Raw genomic sequence first — 23,187 nt, 5'->3', positions numbered from 1 at the left:
AATAAACCATAGTTCGACAAACAACTCAAGGTTCCTGAAGATTGATATGGAAACTTGACTCGACTAAAGATCAACAATACACCCATATTTGTAAAAAAAACACACCTTCAATCTTCTTGAAGGAATAGGGACACCAGCAGTTCTGTTGTCCTTGTCCTGTAACCAGACAAAATTGGTTCCACTGATCATGAAATGCCCACTGAAAAGACCTTGTGAGTAAAGCAAGATAGAATAATAGCTTAGAAGGAATTCCAAATCCTCAGAAGAGAAAGAACCCTCTCATACAAGAAGAAAAGGTGACAATTAAGCCTTCTGAATCACAAGCTTCATGGAAAGCAGTTGAAGGAGAGAAAGGCTGGGCCTGACTTAGATGGGACTTGAAGAATACTCCAAGATGAACAAGGTATTAAGTCAGTGTGAGAAGAAACTTCTCTCCAATTCACCAAGCAACGTTTTTACACATCTGATCTTTGACGTTACTTAAAACCCTGGGGAAACCTTATTTGATCATGGTGCTTTATTTCCTTTTAATATATCGTTGTTTATACATATTACAAATAAATTAATATCTCTCTGATTCAGGCAAATTTTAGTATTTCCAATATAATAATTAAAGTCATGTATATAAGTAACTAGCGTATAGCCTGTCAAAAAATGATTGGGCAAGTACTACCACCCCTCACTACATAGCATACTTTAACCCTACATTTCACAGCTAACTGAAATAAATTAATTTTGCAAAATTAAACTTGACTAACAAAAAGGCTGAAAGTGCGGTAGAGGCAGTCAATAGTCGGTAAATTCCTTTGTGAGTTAATCAAAATTAAGATCACTCCTGAAATGAATTCGTGGTGTATCCACAGAATTTTATTGGTAAAAATCAGTTAGATTAACAACTTATAATGTACAAAAATGCTAGTGTGTTTTAGTAACACCATATTCCAACAATAGTTTTTGTTTTTGAATTTCGCACAAAGCTACTCGAGGGCTATCTGTGCTGGCCGTCCCTAATTTAGTAGTGTAAGACTAGAGGGAGGCAGCTAGTCATCACCACACACCGCCAACTCTTGGGCTATTCTTTTACAAACGAATAGTGGGATTGACCGTGAAATTATAACGCCCCCACAGCTGAAAGGGTGAGCATGTTTGACGCGACGGGGATGCGAACCCGCGACCCTCAGATTACGAGTCGCACGCCTTAACACGCTTGGCCATGCCGGGCCGTCAACAATAGCATTTGTCATATCACTTAGCAACAAAAGTATAACCTTTAAAGAACAAACTAAAATGTAACGAAAACAAATGTAGAAAAATATTTGTTGATTTCTTAATTTAGTCACCGTTGACTGAAGAGGCTTGTTTTAATTTAAAACGTTGGTGATATAACATAATATAGCTTAATTCAGAAACGATTTAAGTTTAAAACTGAATCGATATTTTTATTGTGATAATAAATTTTATTCACTTGACTCTAGACTAGGTGATTCCACACTTTGTCTTTAAGCTTAGTATACGAACACTCACCATGCTTACACAGTTTCACACTCCCTTTGAAGTCTGTTGCTAAAATCGTATTGGGCAGATAGTAATTGAATTGTCCCATCTGGAGAAATGCATTTTGACTTTCACGACTCCTCCTTTCATATAGATTAGATATCCCTTGTAAATTAGAAGAGAAGAGAGCAATAAAAAGCCATTCTAACACTTTCTTTATTTTTAACACAATTGAAAACATTTTAGCTGTTACTTTTGACACTGTCATTCTGGTGTTTCTGATTATTTTTTTCAATTTTATGAACTTTCCATCCTATTTGTCGATTTAAACAACTTTTAAATATTGAACATCAAGCTTCATTGATTTCACAATATAGTATTCAAAATCAATTCGCAGTTAGCGAGCAAGACATGCAACTGCTCTTCTTCCAGCAGTTAGATCCTAAAAAAGTACTAAAGTTTGACAATAAAATATATTTTATTTCTCTCTGTGCACACTGTATTATTTGCTTCTTGGATTATTTTACTGTTGATCAGTTTCGTCTGTATATATCTCAAGACGGCTGGTATGGGTATTAAAACTTTATTAAAATAAAGCTTCGTCTATAGTGAAGTCACTAAACCAATCAAACTAAAGTTGGAAGCAAGTGTCACTAAGTGGTAGATTTTTGACTATGGCGACGAACTCTATGATGAGTGTAAGTGATGGCACTCCGTTGCACTCTAAAGTATGTACCAAAATTTAAGTTTTCAATTTTAGTAAATGATTCTGAAATGATTAGTAGATTAAAATGATTAGAATAATACATACTTCATCAGAACTATATTTCATTATGAATTTTTTAATGTAAGCACATTGTCTAACTTGTGTCAGTTCATTAATCTTTCGTTCGTTCTCTATCTCGAGCCGTAAGCCTAAATAGGTTAATTTTTTTCTTTTGGTTTTAGGCTTAGCAAAATGCATTTTAACTGTGTTATTTATATGTTTTAGAAAGTTTTTAGTAGTTTACATATTTATGAGCATTATATGCATTATGAATTATTGGAAAAATCTTTGAAATTAAAGCTTTTTTGTCTTTTAAAATTAATCGCGCTCTTTAGTTTTAACTCTAAACATTTTAAGCGTACAACTTGTGAATACTGTATGGTGAAGTGTATTGAGTAAAGTAAAACTGACATTGATTGGAACTAGTTTCAAAAATTTTAAATATCTTTCACAGGCTTGACTATATTTATTAATATTAGTTTTAAAACACTTTTTAACCTCTTAGTTTTAAGCTTGTGGAGACATTTGGGATTTGATCTTGGTTTCTCAAGGATGTACAAAAATTTAAGAATGAAAATAGTGGGCTTGATATGCTTTGTTATTACTCAGTGCTTTGGGCAGTCATTCTGTGGGTAGTATGCTGAGTGGTGGAGTGAAAATCTTTGCAATAATAATATCAACTTCAGTATCAAAATTAGGAATAATATAGATGTAATTAAGTATTGGAAGCCTACTTGTAGACTTTAATGCATTTGTTTGTTGTTACAAACTTGTGAATTGGATTAGTTGATGAGATAGTGATTTTAGTTTGAATTATTTGTTATGAATTTAAGTTTTGCTGTGTTTTATGAGAGGGATGACAGTGTGCTAAATGACTGTCACCTTGCTGTTTCTCTATTTGTGTGTTGAAACACCTAAGACTGTTTCTTCATTATGTGCTTTAGTACTTTATTAAGTTTATAAATTTGAGTTCTAGGTTGCATAACATATAATACACATTACATAAAAAACTAAAGATGGCTCTCAAAATAATAAAATATGGTAAAATTGGTCCTGTGGTTTTGCAATAAAAATTGATTTATAATTTTTAAAAATGTGCAAAATAGGTCTCCATTAGGCTGCTAATTACTATTATCAACCATTATTTATCATAATTCTATTTATTTATATATTGTGTAGCATGTTTTTGTGAATTAAACCAGAACAGATGCTACCAGCATCCAGCTGAGAAGTCCCAATTTACCAATTGGGTGGTGACAGCGTCTGATAAAATTTCTCTTTTTGCTGAAAACTAATCCACATCATTTTATTATTATTTACAGTTTATAAATATACTAGGAGTTTTATAAGGTATGATGATAATTATTAAGGCATAACAAAAATAATTCTAGCAGAATGTGCAAACAGTTTTGGGTTTAAACAATTAATAGGCTATATTTGAATATGAAATAAATGTTGTGTCACTGTAATTTTGAGAAAAAGAAATATATTTGTTGCAGGATATAAGATTTGGAAAGTAAAGGATAACCTTAGCTTCTGACAGTTGTTAACTGGGCTTTTTTCTCCAAGTCATATTGTTGAGAAATTAATTTTGGGCAGTGTTGTACTTCATATTTATATTTTTACATGCATTGTGTGCAAATACTGAAAGCAAAAACCTACTACATGATTGAGCACAATAAAACATTTTTAATAATGCATAAAATTAAAATTTTCTTTTTTCTTAGTTTCGTTTCCCTCCCTTATACTCAGGTTGTAATAGTGTAAACCTAACAAATGAAGATCTTTCTTAATGTTCTTGTAATGTATTAGAGGGTTAAAGAACGTCGGCACTATACAGATGATTGTTTGCAAGATGAAGAAATTGAAGGAAGGCGTTTGTTTTCAGTGGAAGAAAAATTGGCGAGTAATCATTTTGGGCCCTTTTTTGTTAAAGAAATGAAAGGAGAAGGTAATAGTTATTTAAATTTTGTTTTACTCTCTCTCTTTTGTAGTAAATGTAATTAATGCATGAATGAAACTAAAAAATACATTTTTTTATTGTAATATTGATTGTATACTGCCCAACAAGCAGTTTAACATTGTTAAAATTAAAAATGTTCAGAATCGCATATAATGTGCGATTATAAAACAAATTATTATACAATTGTATATTTGTCAAATAGTGATATTCTTAAACAGAAAATGAAAAAAGTATTTTCTCAATATTTGGAATGGATATTGTGATGTTAAACTTCTTAGAGAAATTAATAAGTGGTTGGGCTGGAAATAGCATTGTCAAGTACAAAGTAGTCTTTAATGTGTGAGAATTTTTTATTTTTATTTTGTTAGATTATGTAAATAAGTAATGCTTCAGGTTTAACTGCAGATTTTAGTCTGAAGTATCTTCAGGAGCGTGGTTTGGAGTTTCCTCTGCTATTTAAGGAAAAATCTGGACTGGGAATGCGGTAAATATATCTGTAAAGGCTCTCTTAATATTTTGACTGCTCTTTGTTTTCTCATTTGTTCATTTTATTAAGTGATATTCTTTTTAAAAGTGAAGGAATAAAGAGTGTTTAAACATTTTTACTTTTGTTTAGTATAAAAGTTTTAAAACTAGAATAGAGTACTAAAACCTCCAAACTTAGTGTAGAACTGAAACTTGTCCTAAATGAACTTAACTTGAACAAAACAAAATTGAACAGACAGGAAACAGATGAGAGAAGAAATGCATCAACTAAGAATAGTGGTGTGTATATTGTGATGGATTTAGTAAGACATATTTATTTTTATATCAATGTTTATGTTAAATTTATATTTAGAAATGTAAGTAACTTTACTGTTAAAACTATTTTAAAAAATTTCACCTTATCCACTAAAACTGTAGAAAATTCTCGTGGATATAAGAATTAATGATATACATGTATATAAATGCTGGTGTACTGTCTATGTTGTTGTGTAAGCTAAAATTTCAAGAAACTTTCCTCGTGCTTATAAATAAAAAAATGTGACATGCCTTGAGACAGTATACATTATTGGTTTGATATAGTTGGTGTGCTATAAATCTTGGAAGATATGGGCTTGATTGTTTTAATGCTTATTATTTGGAACTTCAGATATTTAACCAGAAGCATTTATATATTTCAAATATTTCAAACAATTTAACTTTAGTAGATTTACATTGGCCATTATTCCTCTCCGTTTTGATGCATGTACATGCTGAGGGAAACCTAGCAGAGAAGGTTTTGTCTTTTTAGTTTACCTCCTCTGAAATCTAAACATTCACCTACATTGTTGCCTTGCATTTAAACTTGAGGAGTCCAACTCCAACACATCATTTTCATCTTGAATTCGTATAGGTGGGTGGCCTTGGTGTCCTCCTTCCCCCATTGGGTGTTCTCGGCAAGTGTTGTGTTTGGGTGTAGTACTTGTGAAATCATGGCATTACTGCAAATTCCTTGTTTGGTATTGTAGTGCCTCCTCTTGTAGGATTCCATGGTAGGCAAGGTCAATTGGCACTGAATCTTTACCTTTCTATTATGGATCCCCCAAATCCCAATAAAAATAAAATATTAAAAACTGTTCATTGGTAAATGAGCACATTTTGAAGACTCTGAACAGTAGTCTCCATTCTGTGTATATATATCTCATTTTCTCATATTCCATTCTATGTTGGACAAACCTTTAGGGCAAATTTCTCCCTTTTTTTATTTAAAAGAAATTAGAGGGGCTTTATGACTTGCAGTCTGTCAAGAAGCTACATTCTGGGTTCATTTTGGTAAAAACAGCTACACTGAAACACACGAAACTCCTCAGTTCTAAGGTCCTTGCTACTTTGAATTCTTCATGAGAAGTTATTGTTGAGAGGGATTTGAAGAACATCTTAGAGTCTGAGGTTCTCACTGGTTTCTCCAGCCAAGATGTTTTTGCTGTGCACCATATCTCCACTTTCAAGGAAAGAATTATGCTATTGACCATTGTCTTAATTTTGATGTTTACATTGCAATATCCAGCTGCCTCTGCCAAGGTAGGTTATCTGAACTGTAAGGTACAGCCATACATTCAAAGGCATCATGTGATTTTTCTTTGACAGGTGCTTATTGTAGTGGCAAGGACCATGATGCCTATAAGTGCAAACTGGAACCACACTGTATTAATTGTAGTGGTTTCCACCCATCTTACTTTTGCTCTTGCTTCAAGTGGGTGAAGGAGAAGGTTTTATACAGTGTTTAAAAACCATTAATAACATTTCTTACCCCAAGACTTGGAAGTTATTATCCCCTGAGATATAAAACAGTTGTTCAGTCTTTAGAATTTACGTCTACTGACAGAGACCTATTGCCCACTTGACCAAGGGAAATATCCTTGGATGTTTATAGACCTCCTTCTAATAAAGAAAAATAGCATGGTTGTAAACCATAGTGTTCTCCTCCACTTAAGTAAAAATAGCCATTTTGATACAGTCAAACATTTGAGTTTTCCATTCTAATCTGGGTGACATTAAGGCCTCGATTGATTATTATCTTTCTTTGCATCTTTCCTTACAGGAAACATTTTTTGGAACCTGGTGATTCAGTTAACTATCAGCAGTTTTTTTTATACTGGAATGACAGGTTGTGGAATGGATGAATGCAGTGGTCAACCAGCATGTGCTCACTGTGTCTTTGCCACTCAATACACTCTTGGAAGCTGTAACTCTCCATGTTTTCTTGGGTTGTACCATCACTGTCTGTTCTTTCCATTTGTCTCCCTGAGAGACTTATGTTATCACTAAACAGTTGCTGTTTTCATTTTTAATCTTGGGAAACATTAGTGGGCACAATCCCCTTTGAGGTGGTGCTGATATTGATGGGAAAGGTTGTTCTTTAGAGTGTATGCTCTTGGATTACAGTCGTTCTGGTTCTTGTACTTATTTTTATACACCTGGTCAGTCTTTTACTGCCATTGATCTATCTATCTGCTCCCCTTTCACTTTTTTCTTGTCACTTGTGGAGGATTGACAATGGTCCATGGGACAGTGATAATTTTCCTATAGTTTTGAGAGAGATTGGCTGTGGCTAATGCTACCTGATCTATGGGCTTCAGTGAAAGTTGGAACAGGCCAACTGGGCTTCTTTCACCAGTCTCTCAGAACTTGATCCTACTCTCATCTGTCTATCATACAGGAAGCTGCTTAATCTATTCTTAAGATCTCAACATATTTTCCGTAGTATCCTTGTCCATGATAGAGTTCTGCCTACAAGGAGGCATGAAAGGCTCCAAAACAGGCCTGAAATACCTTCCTACAGTATCCCTCTCTTTCTTACTGCATCCTTTATCAGTGGACCTGTGCTCATGCTTGGAAGGTGAAAGCCAAAATTCTATGGGACAAGATTCAGAAGGTCAGAGGGAGGTATGTCTTCTGCCTACTTTTCAACTTGTTCTCAAATGGTCAGGAAGTTGCTGGTTTATAGAACATTACCTACACTCTTGGAGAGAGCTTTTCTGATGCATTTTTTGTGTATTAAAATATATTTCTATTTTTAAAAAAAATCTAAATTTAAATTATCATTTAACTCAGTTTCTGGCTTTGTGAAATTATGTAACAAATTGGGAGTCCATCTTGGATCTGAATCAGAGATAAAATTTGATCTAAATTAAAACTCAAATCATAATTCAGTTAAAATTCATCAATGCCAACAAGATTTGATCATGGCTGATTATCAATAATTCCTTGATTCACCCTCCTTGATATTGCCAGAGTATTAAAACTAGAGTTTAAAAAATCAATGAGAAAAATGAAGAGTATTATTGAGATACTACTAGTCAATGATGATTTGTTGCCTGAGGAAGCAGCAGAGGAATATCCTAAAGTCCTCACTGGCCAGTCAGAATTTGAGGGATAAAGGTAAGTTACAGATTAAGTTAAAATTCAAAAAAATCAAGTTTATACAAGCTTGTATTGAAGCTGAAAAAGAAAAAGAACAATCTCTTACCAAAACTGAAAAAACAAAAAAAATAACTCAAGACCAAAAAAAACTTGTATTGAAGCTAAAAAAGAAATTGAGCTGAAAGAAATGGAAATTAGACTCAGCACCAATAAACCAAGGCAGAATGATAGCTTTGAACTTTATCATTATGTTAAAGTATCACCATTCAATGTAAATGAAGTTGATAAATATTTCCAACATTTTGTAAAGGTTGTCTAAACCATGGAATGGCCCTCAAAAAGTTGTCATTATTATTTAACTGGTAGAGTACAAAAGCTTATGCCACTTTCTCTCTCTAGAAGATTGTATGAATTATGATAAGGTTAAAGGAGCTATTTTCAAAGCATTCAAGTTTATACCAGAGGCTTATTGCCAGATGTTTGAAGGTTATTCCTAATAAGATAATCAAACTTGTATGGAATTTGCTCATAAAAAAAAAAAAAAAGATGTTTATTTTGATTGATGGTGTAATTCTATGCACACTGGTAACAGTTTTAACAAACCAAGACAGTTGTCTAATTGTGGAATTTAAACATTGTGAACGTGAAAACCTCAAAATGTAATTGGATGAAAAGAAAGTTGAAACACTACAAGAAGCAACTGCTCTTTCCTATGAATACAATTTAAGACATGAAACTACTTATCTTTAAAAAGAAATTTCTACCATCTTGGGCAAAATTTTATATCTGTTCAGTCCACTAAAGTTGAGGATTCTTCCAAAAAAATCCCATTCCTTTAGTTGAAAATCTTTTGACAGATAATATAAAACTTCATCAAAACCATCAAAGCCTGTCTGCTATTTTTTTAACCCCCCCAAAAAAAAACTAAAATAAACTGGTAATGTTATATTTGACTGTTGGTGTTTAAAAAAGGAGGCAATGCTTAGTGCATTTGTGTCCACATATGGATGTAGCTTCACCAGGTCATTTGACATTGTTTATTTTTTGCTGATACAAAGGCTGATGTAGTCAGGGAGGGATTCAGACCTTTTGTGTCTGTTGGTTCTGTATCTTTGAAAAGTAAGACTTAATCCCATATCCATTCATATTCTACATGATAAGTGTGTGACTCATTTGTTGTTAGAAGGTATATTGCCTTTAGATTTGAGTTCTACTCTGTTATGGCTCAGGTTATTGAGTGTGGGTTTGTTAATGTTACTCTTTGTAATATTTATTTGGCATCACACCTAGTTTTGGGAACTACTTTGCCAAATACGGGTGGATCATTATTACTGGGAAATGATATTACTGGGAAGAAGTTATTGATAAATCCAAAATTGTTAGTGAGTCATTAACTGTTTAATCTAAGGATGATGATTTCATTGAGAAGAATCTGATCGTGTGCTGTGACTCGCTTATTCTAAGGAATTATGCCAAAAACAAATAGTAGACATGTATTCAAATGATGATACTATAGCTTTGTCACACTCATTTATTGGATCCACAAGGGATCTTGTGGATGAGTGTCCTACTGGTTATTCTTTTGTGAGTGACAATGATGGAAGTGAGGGATCTGGTTCACTTTGTGAATTCTTTTTGCTAAAAGTAAACTGATCACTTAGCAAGAAAAGCATCTGCAGATCTTTTCACTATTAAAGTATGCTCTCCCACAAGATGAACCGTAGAAAGTTCCAAATGGTTATTTTTTTCCAAAATAGTGTGCATATGAGGAAATGGAGACCCCCAAATGTGAGAACTTCAGAGTACTGGGATAAAGTTTACCAAATTGTTTTTCCCAAAACACATCATTATTTAGGTATTAAGAATACATAATAAAATGGTGAGATTTCTTTTTTGCAAAAAATTGGGTAAAATGTTTCTCACTTCAGTAAAACTTGTGATATACCTGTCTGTCACCAGGTCAGAAAAACTAATCAGAAAATTTATGTTGCTCCTTTGAAACCAATCCCAGCTTTGAACAACTGTTCACTCATGTGATTGTTGACTATGTTGGACCTTTGCTATAAACTCAACCAGGGAACCAGTATTTTTTGTCTATCATGGGACCATCCACTCAATTTTCTGGAGCTGTCCCTTTGAGAAACATTTCAGCTTAAAAAATTTCAAAGGCTTTGATTAATTTCTTTACTTTTTTTTTTGACTTACCCAAAAAAAATCAGTCTGATCAGGGATCAAATTTTATGTTGTTTCAACAAGATGTTTATTAGCTCAGTGCTCAATAGGGCAAATCTTGTGTGTATCATCCAGAAGTGCAAGGTGCTCTTGAGAGATTTCATTCTATATTAAAAAATATAAAGTAAACTTTCTATCTTGATAATGAAAAGGATTAGGATGAAGGAGTTAATTTATTATTATTTGCTGATGTGAGTCATTTCAGGAGTTGTTTAGCCCATTTAAGTTCGTGTTTGGCCATTCAGTGTGTGGTCCTTTGAATGTGCTGAAGGAACAGTAGTTGGAAGATAACCCAAAGGAAATGCACTTATTGGATTGCATTTCCATGTGTTAGCCCAGGTTTGTATATGCTTGTGAAAATATGAAGTCATCCCAAGCTAAAATGAAAATTGTTTATGACTGCAAGGCTGAAGAGCATAAGTGTTCTGTTCTTGTTACCCACTCTGCAACATCCATTTAGAGCTAGGTATCATGGTCCCTAATGAGCTGTTCTGAAAGTTAATGATTTGGATAATGTTTTAAAAACTTGATTATCAAAAGGCTATCCAGCTGTGTCACATCAATGTGTTGAAACCCTGTCACATCCAAGATCACAATTGCTTTGACTCATGCACTCATAAGTTTGAAAATATTAGAGATTAATGCAATATCGAATTGAGTAATTCTGACAAATTTTTATGTGAAACTCAAACACATGTGTCTTGAAGAGAAAATCCATAATATGTCAGATGTTGGAATTTATGTTGATGATATTGTGATTTCCAGTGATATCTGAGAAGATCATTTATGTGTTTTATGAGATGTTTTTGACAGGCTGAAGAAAGCCAATCTCACTGAAAATTTGGCAAAATGTGACTTTTATAAAGCCAAAATTGTTCACTTAAGGCACATAGTAGGCTACAGCCAAGTTTCTCCAATTCAAGCCAAAGTTGTTTGTATTGTGAATTATCCAACTTCTACCAACAAGAAAAGTTTGAGATTTTTGGGAATGGCTAGTTATTAAAAGAAGTTGTGTAAAAATGTTGACATCACTATTGAAGAAGGATTAAAAGCTCAAGTTTTTTCATGTTCACGAGTCAGGCCATTTTTTTGTATATAGTTCTAGTTGTTGAACATGAAGCTTGTCTTCATTGTGGTGACTTGAAAGTTCAAGTTGTTTAAAACACATTTACCTGCTATTGAAAATGTCAAATCTTTATTGTGCACTTCTCCTGTTGGTGGCACTTTGATAAGTTTTTTGCATTAGCTGTTGTTGCCTGTAATTTTGGTGCTGGTGCTGTTCTATTACAGTCAGAAAACAAAAATATTAAACACTTTTTTTTTTTAAAAGATCACAGTTTAATACACATTTCAATGTGTATGTATCTGCATCGCAACAACCTATTATCATTTACACTGATCATAACCTGTTGACATTTTTTAACCAAATGAAGGGCAAAAACATAAGATTGTTAAATTGGAGTTTATCATGACAAGAGTTTGATTTGAAGATAATCTATGTCATTTGTGCTAATACACTTTCATGCGCTATGTAATTTTATGTTCATAAGGTTATTTGTATTGATTGTGTTATATACTGTCACGGTTATTTAAGTTGTATACTTTTTTGGTAATGTATTGTATTGTTGTCAATGTATATGTTCATATCTATTAAAAATTGTCTAATAGCAAGTTTCAATCCTCTTAAGTAAATAGGTGTGATGCATTTATTGTTATACGTCTATTTTAATATGTTTAAGTTAAATTTATATTTAGAAGTATACGTAACATGCACTGTTGAATCAGTATTGCAAAATTCTTACCTATTTACTAAAATTGTAGAACATTCTTGAGTGTAAAAAGCAACAATATATGTATGTACCTAAACACTGGTGTATTATGTATATTGTTGTGCAGGCTTAAATTTCAAGAAACTTTCCTCACACCTATAAATATAATTAATATGATGCACCAAGAGACAGTATACATTATTGGTGTGCTATAAACATTGGAAGCAAAAACTGATTGTTATAACGTTTATTAATTGAGAACTTCGGGTAGTTGATAAGGAGCGTTTATAGATTTTTAATGCTATAAATCATTTATCTTCAGCAGATTCACATTGACATTGGTATTTTTATAAAAATATCATTTAACTTCAGAAGTGTGTAACTCAGCATGTGGCTGATGAAGAATGAAGAACACAGAGCTAGCTAACTCCCTATTAAATGAATTGTATCTACATCAATTTAAAATTAATATATGCATCATAAACCCTTGATTAGATATAAAAGAAGTTCCAGACCAGATAGAAGACAGGATGTGAATATTTTAAATTTGGTTTTGGCTTCTGTGACAGTTGAAAGAAAAGTATATTCTTTACTGTTCATTTTATTAAATAAGCTTATGCTTAGAACAGTATTTGTTGCAAAAACACCATTTAAATGAGAAAAAAGTGTTAAATGTAATAGAAGGTAGAATTTTTATTATACATTGTACCATGTTTTACAGAATGCCTAGTGATAACTTTACAGTCAATGATGTTCGTCAATGTGTTGGTAAGTTTTAACTTTGAAAGATTAAACAATGTGTTAAAATGTTTATAAGTGACATAATTGATGTTTTAGTTTTAAATTATTTAAAGATTTTAACTGAATATACTTCTATATAATAATAAGAGACTTTGTGTAAGTGTGTGTGTGTGTGTGTGTGTGACTGCTACAGCTTCAAGAGGAAAAAACGAAGAGATCTGAAATTTTTCTTACATAATAATGGGTTTAAGGGTGTGCATCTGGGTATAATTTTTGGGTTTGATTTAACAAATTTTGACCAATTCATTTACCCTTAAGCCTCATAATTGTGCTTTCTGAAGGTCTTTTGAAAAGTATCTTTTTCAAATTCTCACTGACTGAATAAACAATATATGTAGGTTTTCTGGCAAAAGCTGTTCAAAAAGAACAAAATGGTCAAAGAACTGGAAAAATATGGATATATTATCAAAAACTGGACTAAATTCAGTAGGGTATAGGGCTAAAACTTTTTTAACCAATTAAAGGCAACATGGAAGGAAACAGTGACATTAGGACCCATAGAACAGACTCTCAGAATACTAGAAGGGGTTTTACTAAAGTTCAGGAAATAATGTGTACCAAAACAGTTTAAGAATTCCAGTTCCCAATTTGACTAACTTTTGCCATGAGCCATCCACAGGTGCAATCACCCAATGTTATTGGTGTCAATCTGCAAAGACCATGCTTTTCTCATGACCAACATTATGGTGGATGTTCCAGGGTTTATGGTGGCAAGAACATTTTTAACATGACACCAGGTAAAAAACAACTACCAATGTCTATCTCCTGAGACCCCACAAGAATAAAACATTTGCAAAACACTGTGATAAAACGTGATGTGAAATTCTCAATGAAATGATGAAGTATTAAGATGTGAATAAACAATTCTTAACTTGCAGCAGATATACTTTATAATAAAATTGATGACTTCCATTGCTTTTTGGGCAAAATAAAATATTTTGAAAAGCTTTTTAGCTGTATCTCACAACTAAAATAGGTTCAAAATACACACAAAATCAACCAATAAAATATCATTCTAATAACCCAAGTTGAACTAGGTACTTTGGCTAGTTTAAAATATAAATGACGATTTACAATATTTCTTTTATTGTGTATAATTACAAATATTAATCTTATAACCCTTTTGCTACCAACATTTTTAAATTCTCTTGTGTGTATGGAGCTAAGTTACATTTATATTTAATTAAACCACTAGTATCAATGTATGTCAGTGAAATTAATATTGTAATGTATGTTAATTATTTTAATTCCTTTGTTTCAATGGAATTGTTTTAAAACATTACTTCTACTACAATTTTTGTGTCATATTTACATGCTATGAAATATTTTGGCTGTAGCAACAGTTCAGTCTTAGCCACATAAACTTGCAATGTAGATGAATGTGTAGATAACAGTATAGATCTGCATGTCCATTTGACATGTAAGATACTAAGTGTTACAACTGTATTCACTGGGAAAGAGAAATAAATTTTGAAACCTTGATGATTGCCACCTTTTATACTTTGCCTTGCAATCTATAACAATGTAGTTAGTAGACGAAGTGTATATAGTCATCTGAAAGAGATCAATCTACACTGTAGCAATGGTTATTTTTAAACTGGTGCACAGATTTCCTCACAGTGTGCATGTAGCTGCCTTTGGTACTGTTGTCTGTTTGATTGAGTATAGCACTTACAGTTAGGAGAAGTTGTCTGCTTTTTGCATGTTATTAGTTTATATTCTGTGGTGTATTATTTAATGCACTGCTACCATTAGTATACAATATGTAGGCTTAAATGTCTTTGTCAGTTGACAACAAGAAAAAAGAAGATTGGGTAAGTAGTTTTTTTTTTATTTATTCTTTATATATTATTTATTATAAATGTAAGAAATTTAAAAATAGGATCTTTTAGGTTACTTAAGATCAGATTAGGTAAAATAGATGTAATAAAAATGGTTGTAGCAGCATTTAAGTAATGTAACTTCATATCTTAACTAGAGCTGCCTGTGCTCTGGATTGTTTACATCTTATTGTGGTGTGGATAGCAGTTACATATTTCCAAGGGCAACAAAAGGGGGTACTAAATGAAAAGTTAATTATTAATATATGTTTAATGTTATAAGCTTAAAACTACTTAGGATAAACTAATGTTTCATATTATAATTTTTTTCTAGAAAGAAAAAAGTGTATTTTATATTTCTTTTTACTTTGGTTGTTATGGGGCTGATTAAACTGACCAATCCTGTTTTTAGTTAGGGTAGAGAAAATAACATGAAATATAGAGTTTTACTGGATTAAAGCATTTGAAATGTATTCAGGAGGTTTTGAGGATCACACAAAGGAAATTTGAGATTTTTTAGATGAGGAAAAGTATTTTTTAACCATAACAAGAAAATTACTTCACACGCACACACACTATAAAACATTCCATATATTCATGGACATATCTTTAGTTTATTAAATATACTTTTCTAAAAAAGTGTAACAGCCAAATTTTATGAAGATGTACACACTGTATTGAAAATTAGAAGTATTAAATCTATAGAGGCTTTAAAGGAGTATAAAAAAAGTCGTGATTGGTCAAATTGACTAAGTCCATGTTGATAGAATTGATCCCATATTATGTTTGTATAGATGGTTAGAGAGCAACAGTATCTGGAGTAATTAGTTTTGTTTGACACTAGGTGAGGTGCATCCTTGGTTTTTGAGAGCAGGTCTTGTGTGTTATTTGAGTGTGCTAAAATGTGATGGAATAATGACACCAAAATTGTGTGCATAAGCCAAGACAAACTTTCAAAAGCACTGCCCTGTAGTGATACTACGAGTCCTAGTGACATATCCCATTTACATTCCTCTGGTAAACCGTATAATTGTGGAATGGGGTTAGAGTGTTTAAGTTCATCTAGAAGTGTAATGAGTGGACATGTCCATCAACAGTCCAACACTGTGATGTTCAAATAATGCAATATACTTGTCACCTGTACTAGGCTAAAATTATATTACTTGGAGAACCAGTCTGTTACTTTAATAATAAAATTTAGTACTTTATATGTCAAATGTATGCTGTAGATTGGAATTTATTATTCAAACCATTTTTTAAGCTTTGTATTGTTCATTATGGTTTGTTTTAGTGGAATGCTTCTATAGAACTTTTAGTAAGTTACGGTAAAAAATTAATTGAACTATCTTTTTCTCATGGTATACCAATAAATATAAAAATTTTATATAAATATAAAATTAAGAACTTAAATCTTATAAAGAAATAAATCTAGAATATACCCTAGTATGAAAATTGACATTTGCTCTTTGGGTGCTTCGTGTTCTCTATTTTATTTCCCACACTTCCAAGAAGTACAAAATTTAGTGTAAATTACTTACTTTAATATCTTCGTAGCTCAGATAACATATTTTTAGTCCTTAATCTTGTTTGGTTACAGAATCTTGAAATAGCAACCAGAACACCCCTGCCATGCCCATCTTCTTTTTGAGAAACTGACAATAGTTCTCTTTGCAGTTCAATACTATATTATTTATAACCAACAGAAAGACAAGGTTTCACCTGTAAAATGACATATCATATATTTGTTATTATTATTATTATTATTATTTTAATAGTCATTTTCAATTTGAGTTCCAGCTTGCTTCCTGTGGGAAACACATTGACAAGTCTAGATGAAGTTTTAATGGCTCTTGTCATGTACTTAGAAAGCCAGAAAATTATGATAGTTATTGGTCATTGACTGTATTTTGCATGTTAATATTTTGTGTTCTTTGGTGTATTACTTAGATAAAAAAAATATCTGGTGTAGTTCTACCTTTAGGATAAAAAAAACAAGTAGGTTAAGTGCCATTGATAATTGATGGCAAAAACAAAAGACCCAGGTAGGTTCATAATTTCTTGTTTTTCATGTGTACTGTTTATTATTGTAAAAGTAAGTAAAATGTAAAATTGGGAAACCTTTTATGTTAAGGTTATATTAAGCAAAGTAAAATATATTTTTCAAGAGGTATGTTCACAAATAGCTCGTGTGTAATGTAATTTATTAGCATAACATGAGCTGTATGTTTGTCAAGTGATTTACAACTTGTAATGATGCACAAAGTAGTTAAACACCTTAAGGTTCAGAAAGCAATAAAACTCATAAAATTTAAGCGTATATAAATTTTAAACTGGTTTGAAAGTAAAGTTAGTTAGGCTAAACAAATGTTTCGTATCTGAAGTCTTTCTACAAAGAAAGAAGAGTAATGTAGATTTATTTCAGATTTTGTTTTTTGGTGGTTAGATATAATTCAAACTGACTGAATGCATATAGAATTTCATAAGAGAAAATGATAGATTAAAATATAACATTTTACTGAACTTGAATTTTAGAATACGTCTTGTAAGTAGTTTCTTAAAGAGTTGTAGGTACATTTGTCATTACAAAGTTTGAAAGCAAAAATTTGCTATAAAGAATTGTTTCAGAGACTATACTGGAGAAGTTTGACTTTTTTTTTTATGAAGAAAAGTATTTTTAATCAAAACATGAAAATCACTTTGCACTCAGGGCAGTGAACACTCCACTTTTAAATATTTATGGAAAACGTTTTGGTAAAAATGCCAAATTAATAAATCTGATGTTTTGTATACAAAAGCTTTGTAATGTTGACTGAAAGCTTACTAAATTGTGTGAAGATACACAAAATGTATTAAAATTTATAGCATGAAAACTCTTAAGGTCAGTAAAGCTCTATAAAGTTAGGGTAGAGAAAATAACATATGTATAATGTTTTACTGATAAAATATGTTTGAAATTGATGTGGGTGTGAGAGATTACTATGACATGAAACACATCACTCTGTGGTTACAGATTGGGATCCAATTTAATATATATAATTTAATTTTGATACATCACTGTTCTGTGCAGACACTTTCTATATGGATCACATCCTCACTAGCCTCTCCACGTTTTCAAAATGAAATTCTAGCTATATAGTCAATGCATGCAAGTTGATGGTCCAGGTTCATTTTTTGTGCCTCATGGCTTTAAGTAGTTTTTTTCTATAAATTTTGCATAATGTTTGTGCATTGATTAAAATTTTTTGATAGTTTTTCCCTTACAAAGTTAGTGGTTAGTTGTTATTTTCTACATTGTTGAATGAAATAGGTGTCATTTCAACATACTGAGAAAACAAATAAACACAATCATAAAACCATGCTCACCAGATAAGATTAACAACGAATTACACAAAATAAAACAATAGTTCATCAACATCAATAAGTTTCCTCCACAAGCCATAGAAAACATTATACGTACACACCTAGATAAAAAGCAAAATCAACTTATAAAAGTAAATATACCCCACGATTTAAAAAATCATGAAATCATATATGGATGCATACCATATATTCCCGACATCAGCAGAAAAATAACTAACATTTGGCAAAAACTAGTAACAAAATATGACATTCCAGTTAATATCAAATTTATTCAAAAAACCAGGCACAAAACTAAGGTCTATAGTATGTGAAAACTAACTATAATTCTAAAATTCTAGCTATATAGTCAGTGGATGGTAAGTATGTTTTGGAAGTTAACATTTTCCTAAACTGAAAATGTATTTCCAACAATACTTACCTCCACTTACATTTTCCCACCCTGCCTTTCCACTAAGAACTAGTGTAAGTTTCAGTAAAGTGATTACATTAGCTAAGTTAGAGGGTGCATTGATGAGGATGGAAACATTTGTAAACTAGATGTTCTTAATGACATTTAAGTGGAGTATGAAAGACTGGAACATGCAAGACCAATGCTTAGATAAGTAATGCTAATGTCAAAGAATAGCTATATTGTGAGTGGGGTTATTATTGGAAATACATTTTCATTTTTTTGGCAAATGAATTTGGCTAACAATAGTAAGTAAGGTCTTGGGTGTTGCTGGCTGTGCAGAGATTGCTTTTGCTCTACAAAAGGATTTAGATCATTTAGTGAGTTGAGCATTTAAATGACAGATGGGTTTAAGTTATAGTAATTGTAAAATAATGCATGAGGGTTATCATAATTTAAGATAAATAATTTGGATGAGGGATAATCGTAACACTAATGGGAAGGAAAGGGATATTGATATAGTGTTCATCAGTATTTTAAGCCATCCAAGCATTATACTTTTGTTAGTGGTTGGGAAAGTAGGGTTTTAGTTTATTTCTTCAGAAATATTGAATACATGTTTAAAGAGGTAATAATTTTATTTTATAGGTCATTGGTTTGGCCACATTTGGAGTATTATGTTCAGTCTTAGGCTACTTATCTTAGGAAGGACATTGTTTGAAAGAGTTGAGAGTAAGACTGCTAGAATGGTGTCTGGGATGGAGAGCCTTATGTGATGAGATGTTAAGTTCTCTGAAATTTTCTCTTGAAAAAAGAAGCTTTAAAGGAGATATGATTGAGGTACTGATTGTTAAGGGAATTGATAGTTTGATGAGTTATCTTTTTCATATTTAATGAGAAGAATGGTAGGAGTAGGGGACACAAATATAAATTTTGTCAAGGCAGTATCATCTTTAGCTAATACAGTTTTATTTTTCTAACAGAATGGTTAACCTTTGGAACTTTGCTTTTAGATGTTGTGAAGGTAGTCAATTTAAATGAGTTTAAGAGAAAGCTTGATAACTATGAATGATAAGGACAGGCTTGGAGTATTTTTTATTTTCTTATTTAATAGTTTTAGTTTCATTTAGAGGATGAAACAGCCTAGATGGACCAATAGGTCCCTTGTTGTCCCTGAACATTGTTATGAAATTAGACAACAAGCTTTCAGTTAATATTACAAGTCTTTTAAAAATTTGTCCCTTAATATATGGAGTCAGACTATTGACTACACTAAAGTACAAAGTGATTTTCATGTTCAGATGAAAAAAAGTTTCTTCATCTGAAAATTTCCTAATTTTATATGCATAAGTTTTAAAGAGCTCATAGAAAACATAATTTTAGGGTTTTGATCAGTTATTTGGACATATTTCAACTAATTTACATAGGATGTGGTGTAAAAATACTTTTCTACAGATACCATTCATTAACAAACAAAAATAATTATAAGGGGGGCCTAAATGCCACAAAAAAGCATAATTTTAAGGTTTTTTGACAATTTCTTAATTGTGTTTCAGGTAGTTTACATGGAATCTGGAACAAAGATGTTTTTTACAGGTCCTATACATTTACAAACAAAAATGTGTGATATGCCCAGTTTTAGTCATGGGGGGGGGAAGATTAAATAAATCCATAATTTTAGAGGTTCTGCCTTTTACTTGATTCTTCAGCAACCAAACTACAGTGTGGGGTTCATGTGAATCATTCGTGTATGTCAACCAACTTATATGTGTTTTGGCACAAAGATGCCTTTTTTGGGGGTCTCAGGTATTAATATAAACAGTTTTCATTTTTTCTGGTGTCAGAATTGGCCGTGTTGGGATTACGGAGTGGAGACGTATTTGTCTGTGAATGTGTGTCTCTTTTTTTTATTTTAAGTATTATAAAATTTAAAAACTTAAACCTTCTATAATATTAAAATTTGATTTATTACTACATTTTGACGTCAAGTTAATTAATTGTACACATTGATAACAAAGTAGTGAATGAAATTTTTAATGTAAATGTATAAAAGGTTGTGGTGTGCATACTTTGAACAATCCATTGTGAAAGATCTAAACATATAAAACCAAATTATATTCTATGTATTTGTTCTAGCTTGTGTGTGGTTAGAATGTGTAACACCAAGCTAAAATATATATTCAAAAAGGGCTGGTATGGGTAGAGAAATCACTAATAGAGGAGCAAACAACGTTTTGACCTTCTTCGGTCATCGTCAGGCTCACAAAGAAAGAAAGGGTTACTGACTGGTAGCTGACCACATGTTTGAAGGTGGTTGTTGTAATTGAGTGTATGAATGTAGAGGGCATGCTTAAATGCTTGATTATATTTATTAATATAGGTATAAAGGTGTTTATTTGTATTGGTTAATTTTGGGCTTGAGTTGTTGTATAAGTAAGGCTTCTTTAATTTTGCATTTGTTTGTTTCTTAATGGTTTTTAATGAAATTAATGTCTTTTGTAAGGTTGTTTTTTAGTTTTCTGTTTTGTGAAATTATGTTGATGATTTTGTAGAAAATTCTTTGAAAAAATTGTTTAAGATGTTGTTTTTAGGTGTGTGTGGAAAATGTTTTTAATTTTTCCCAGGAAGTTTGGCTGTTGGATGTCAGTAAGAATTGTTGAAGTTGTCTTCTTTCTGTTGGTTGTTTTCTTGTTTTTGTTTTCTGTGCAAGTATCACAAGTCTTCTGGCTAGGTCTTCTAAACATGCTTTAATTTCTAAGGTTGGGATGTACTTAGGTGCTGTTGCAAAGTTGAGTCCTTTGTTAAGTAGATGTATCTCGTCTGTGTTTAATTGTTGGTCAGATCTGTTAATTATGAGATTAGTCAATGGTTTGTCATGTCTTTTCTGTTGTTTGTATCTTAATTTCTCTAGTTTTTTGTTGTGGCAGGTCTTTTTGTCCCTGTCATTCTTAGTGTTGATTTAGTTGATGTTTTGTTGTATAAGTCTGTAAATCTCTGGCTTAATACAGCATGCAAGTTGATGGTCTAGGTTCATTTTTTGTTTCTGTAAGTCCTGTAGTTCTTTGTATTTCGTGTTCAATGTTTAGCAAAGCAAGAACAAGAAGATTCTGTTGAAGACTAAAGTATTTCTGACAACAGTGCCAGGGTTCAACCAGTGATCTATAGTATACAACCAGTCTATAGTATGTGAAAACTACATTGACAAACACCACATGAACATTATTTATAAAATACAATGTGATTACTGCCACAACTTCTATATTAGAGAAACAAGTAGAAAATTGAAAACCAGATTTAAAGAACACAAAAAGTAACCTTTCCACTTTTTCAAACACTGCAAATCGAATAAACAAAACACCCAAATACTAAACAAAGAAACAAACATAAATGCAAAATTAAAGAAGCCTTACTTATACAACAAGTCAAGCCCAAATTAAACTATTATAAAGGAACAACTTTTTACCTATATTAATAAATATATCCAACATCAAAACACACCCTCTACATTCTTACACTCAATTACACAACTGCCTTTAAATATGTGGTCAGCTACCCTTTCTTTCTTTGTGAACCTGACAATGACTGAAGAAGGTCAAAACGTTGTTCGCTCCTCTATTAGTGCTTTCTTTACCCATACAAGCCATTTTTAAATATATAATTTTCTCTACATGTGGGATTTTTCATCATCATGGTTTATGTGTTATATATTTTTTCCCACTAGGTTGGTTTTGAAGTTAAATGATAACTCAAATCTGTGTGCTTTGGACATTTTGATTAATACCCTCTATCTTTATTCTGTGAAGGGAGTAGAAGAATGTTAGATGTGATGGATGTGACCACACAAAAGGATGTAGAAATGTCAATGAAAGAATGGTGCAAGTATTTTGAAAATCCAAACAGAGATAAACTCTTAAATGTCATTAGCCTTGAGTTTAGCCATACGAGGCTCGAACATTACGTAGAGTCACCTACTGTGGTAAGTTTTTCCGTTCTGAATCAAAATTAATGTTTATTTTTAACTTGAATTTTAGAATACACCTTGTAACTTGTTTCTTTAAGAGTTGTATGTGATTATAATGTTTCCCATTGCATAGTTTGAAAACAAAAGTGTGCTATAAGGAGTTATGTATGTCAAAATGGTGCCCAATACTTATATTGAGTGTCAAAAATATGAATACTGTCATCTTTTGCAGTATAAATTTATTTGAAGGACTGGCATTGTCTGATGTTTCTGAATAGATATAACAGATAAAGCTTATTTTTCTTTACAGAACACAAGTCTACCTTATGTTCCAATAATGCACACATACCAGTAAGAATATGTCATTAGACATTACAGGTTACACTTCTCTGTTAAACTTTTCACCACATCTCTCCTCATAAGACACACTTCAACCTTTTGCTTCAGCAACACAAGTATATATTACGCATCAGCAGAATGTGTATAGATAGAGCTATGTTGTTTGTCTCACTTGTTCTCACTGTCAGATAAAGTGACTACATAAAATGAAATATGTTTGTAGAGGAAAACTATCATATGGCTACTACTGAAAAGTAGCACAAAAGACGTTATAGGATTTCAGTGTCATGATTCATATCTGGTTATTTTTGTTAGAATTAGTTGTTACCATTAAAAGCAACAAAATGGACAAAAAATGTTTGTAGATGAAGACTAACCCTACAGTTATAAATTTTCTTTTTTTGAGCAT

The 23,187-nt window shown here is 31.9% G+C and overlaps 1 protein-coding gene across 4 annotated transcripts in view; it reads left to right on the top strand.

The window, feature by feature from the left end:
• The first annotated feature begins 1,900 nt into the window (after nucleotides 1-1,900).
• Nucleotides 1,901-23,187, top strand: part of LOC143244545 (lysine-specific demethylase 2A-like) — a 69,460-nt gene continuing 48,173 nt past the window's right edge. The window contains exons 1-5 of one of the 4 annotated variants that reach the window (XM_076489451.1): nucleotides 1,901-2,222; nucleotides 4,073-4,211; nucleotides 4,629-4,707; nucleotides 12,831-12,877; nucleotides 22,282-22,454. In XM_076489451.1, the coding sequence (XP_076345566.1) occupies nucleotides 2,169-2,222; nucleotides 4,073-4,211; nucleotides 4,629-4,707; nucleotides 12,831-12,877; nucleotides 22,282-22,454 (492 nt within the window). In that variant the 5' untranslated portion in view covers nucleotides 1,901-2,168. Of the gene's footprint in view, nucleotides 2,223-4,072; nucleotides 4,212-4,616; nucleotides 4,720-12,830; nucleotides 12,878-22,281; nucleotides 22,455-23,187 lie in introns of all 4 variants that reach the window. The other 3 variants (XM_076489450.1, XM_076489452.1, XM_076489453.1) reach the window with 3 other exon arrangements.

The sequence above is a fragment of the Tachypleus tridentatus genome, chromosome 2 (genome assembly GCF_004210375.1).
Source record: "Tachypleus tridentatus isolate NWPU-2018 chromosome 2, ASM421037v1, whole genome shotgun sequence".
Classification (NCBI taxonomy): Eukaryota; Metazoa; Arthropoda; class Merostomata; order Xiphosura; family Limulidae; genus Tachypleus; species Tachypleus tridentatus.
The sequence above is the reverse complement of the archived record's forward strand: the minus strand, read 5'-3'. Positions and strand labels throughout refer to the sequence as shown.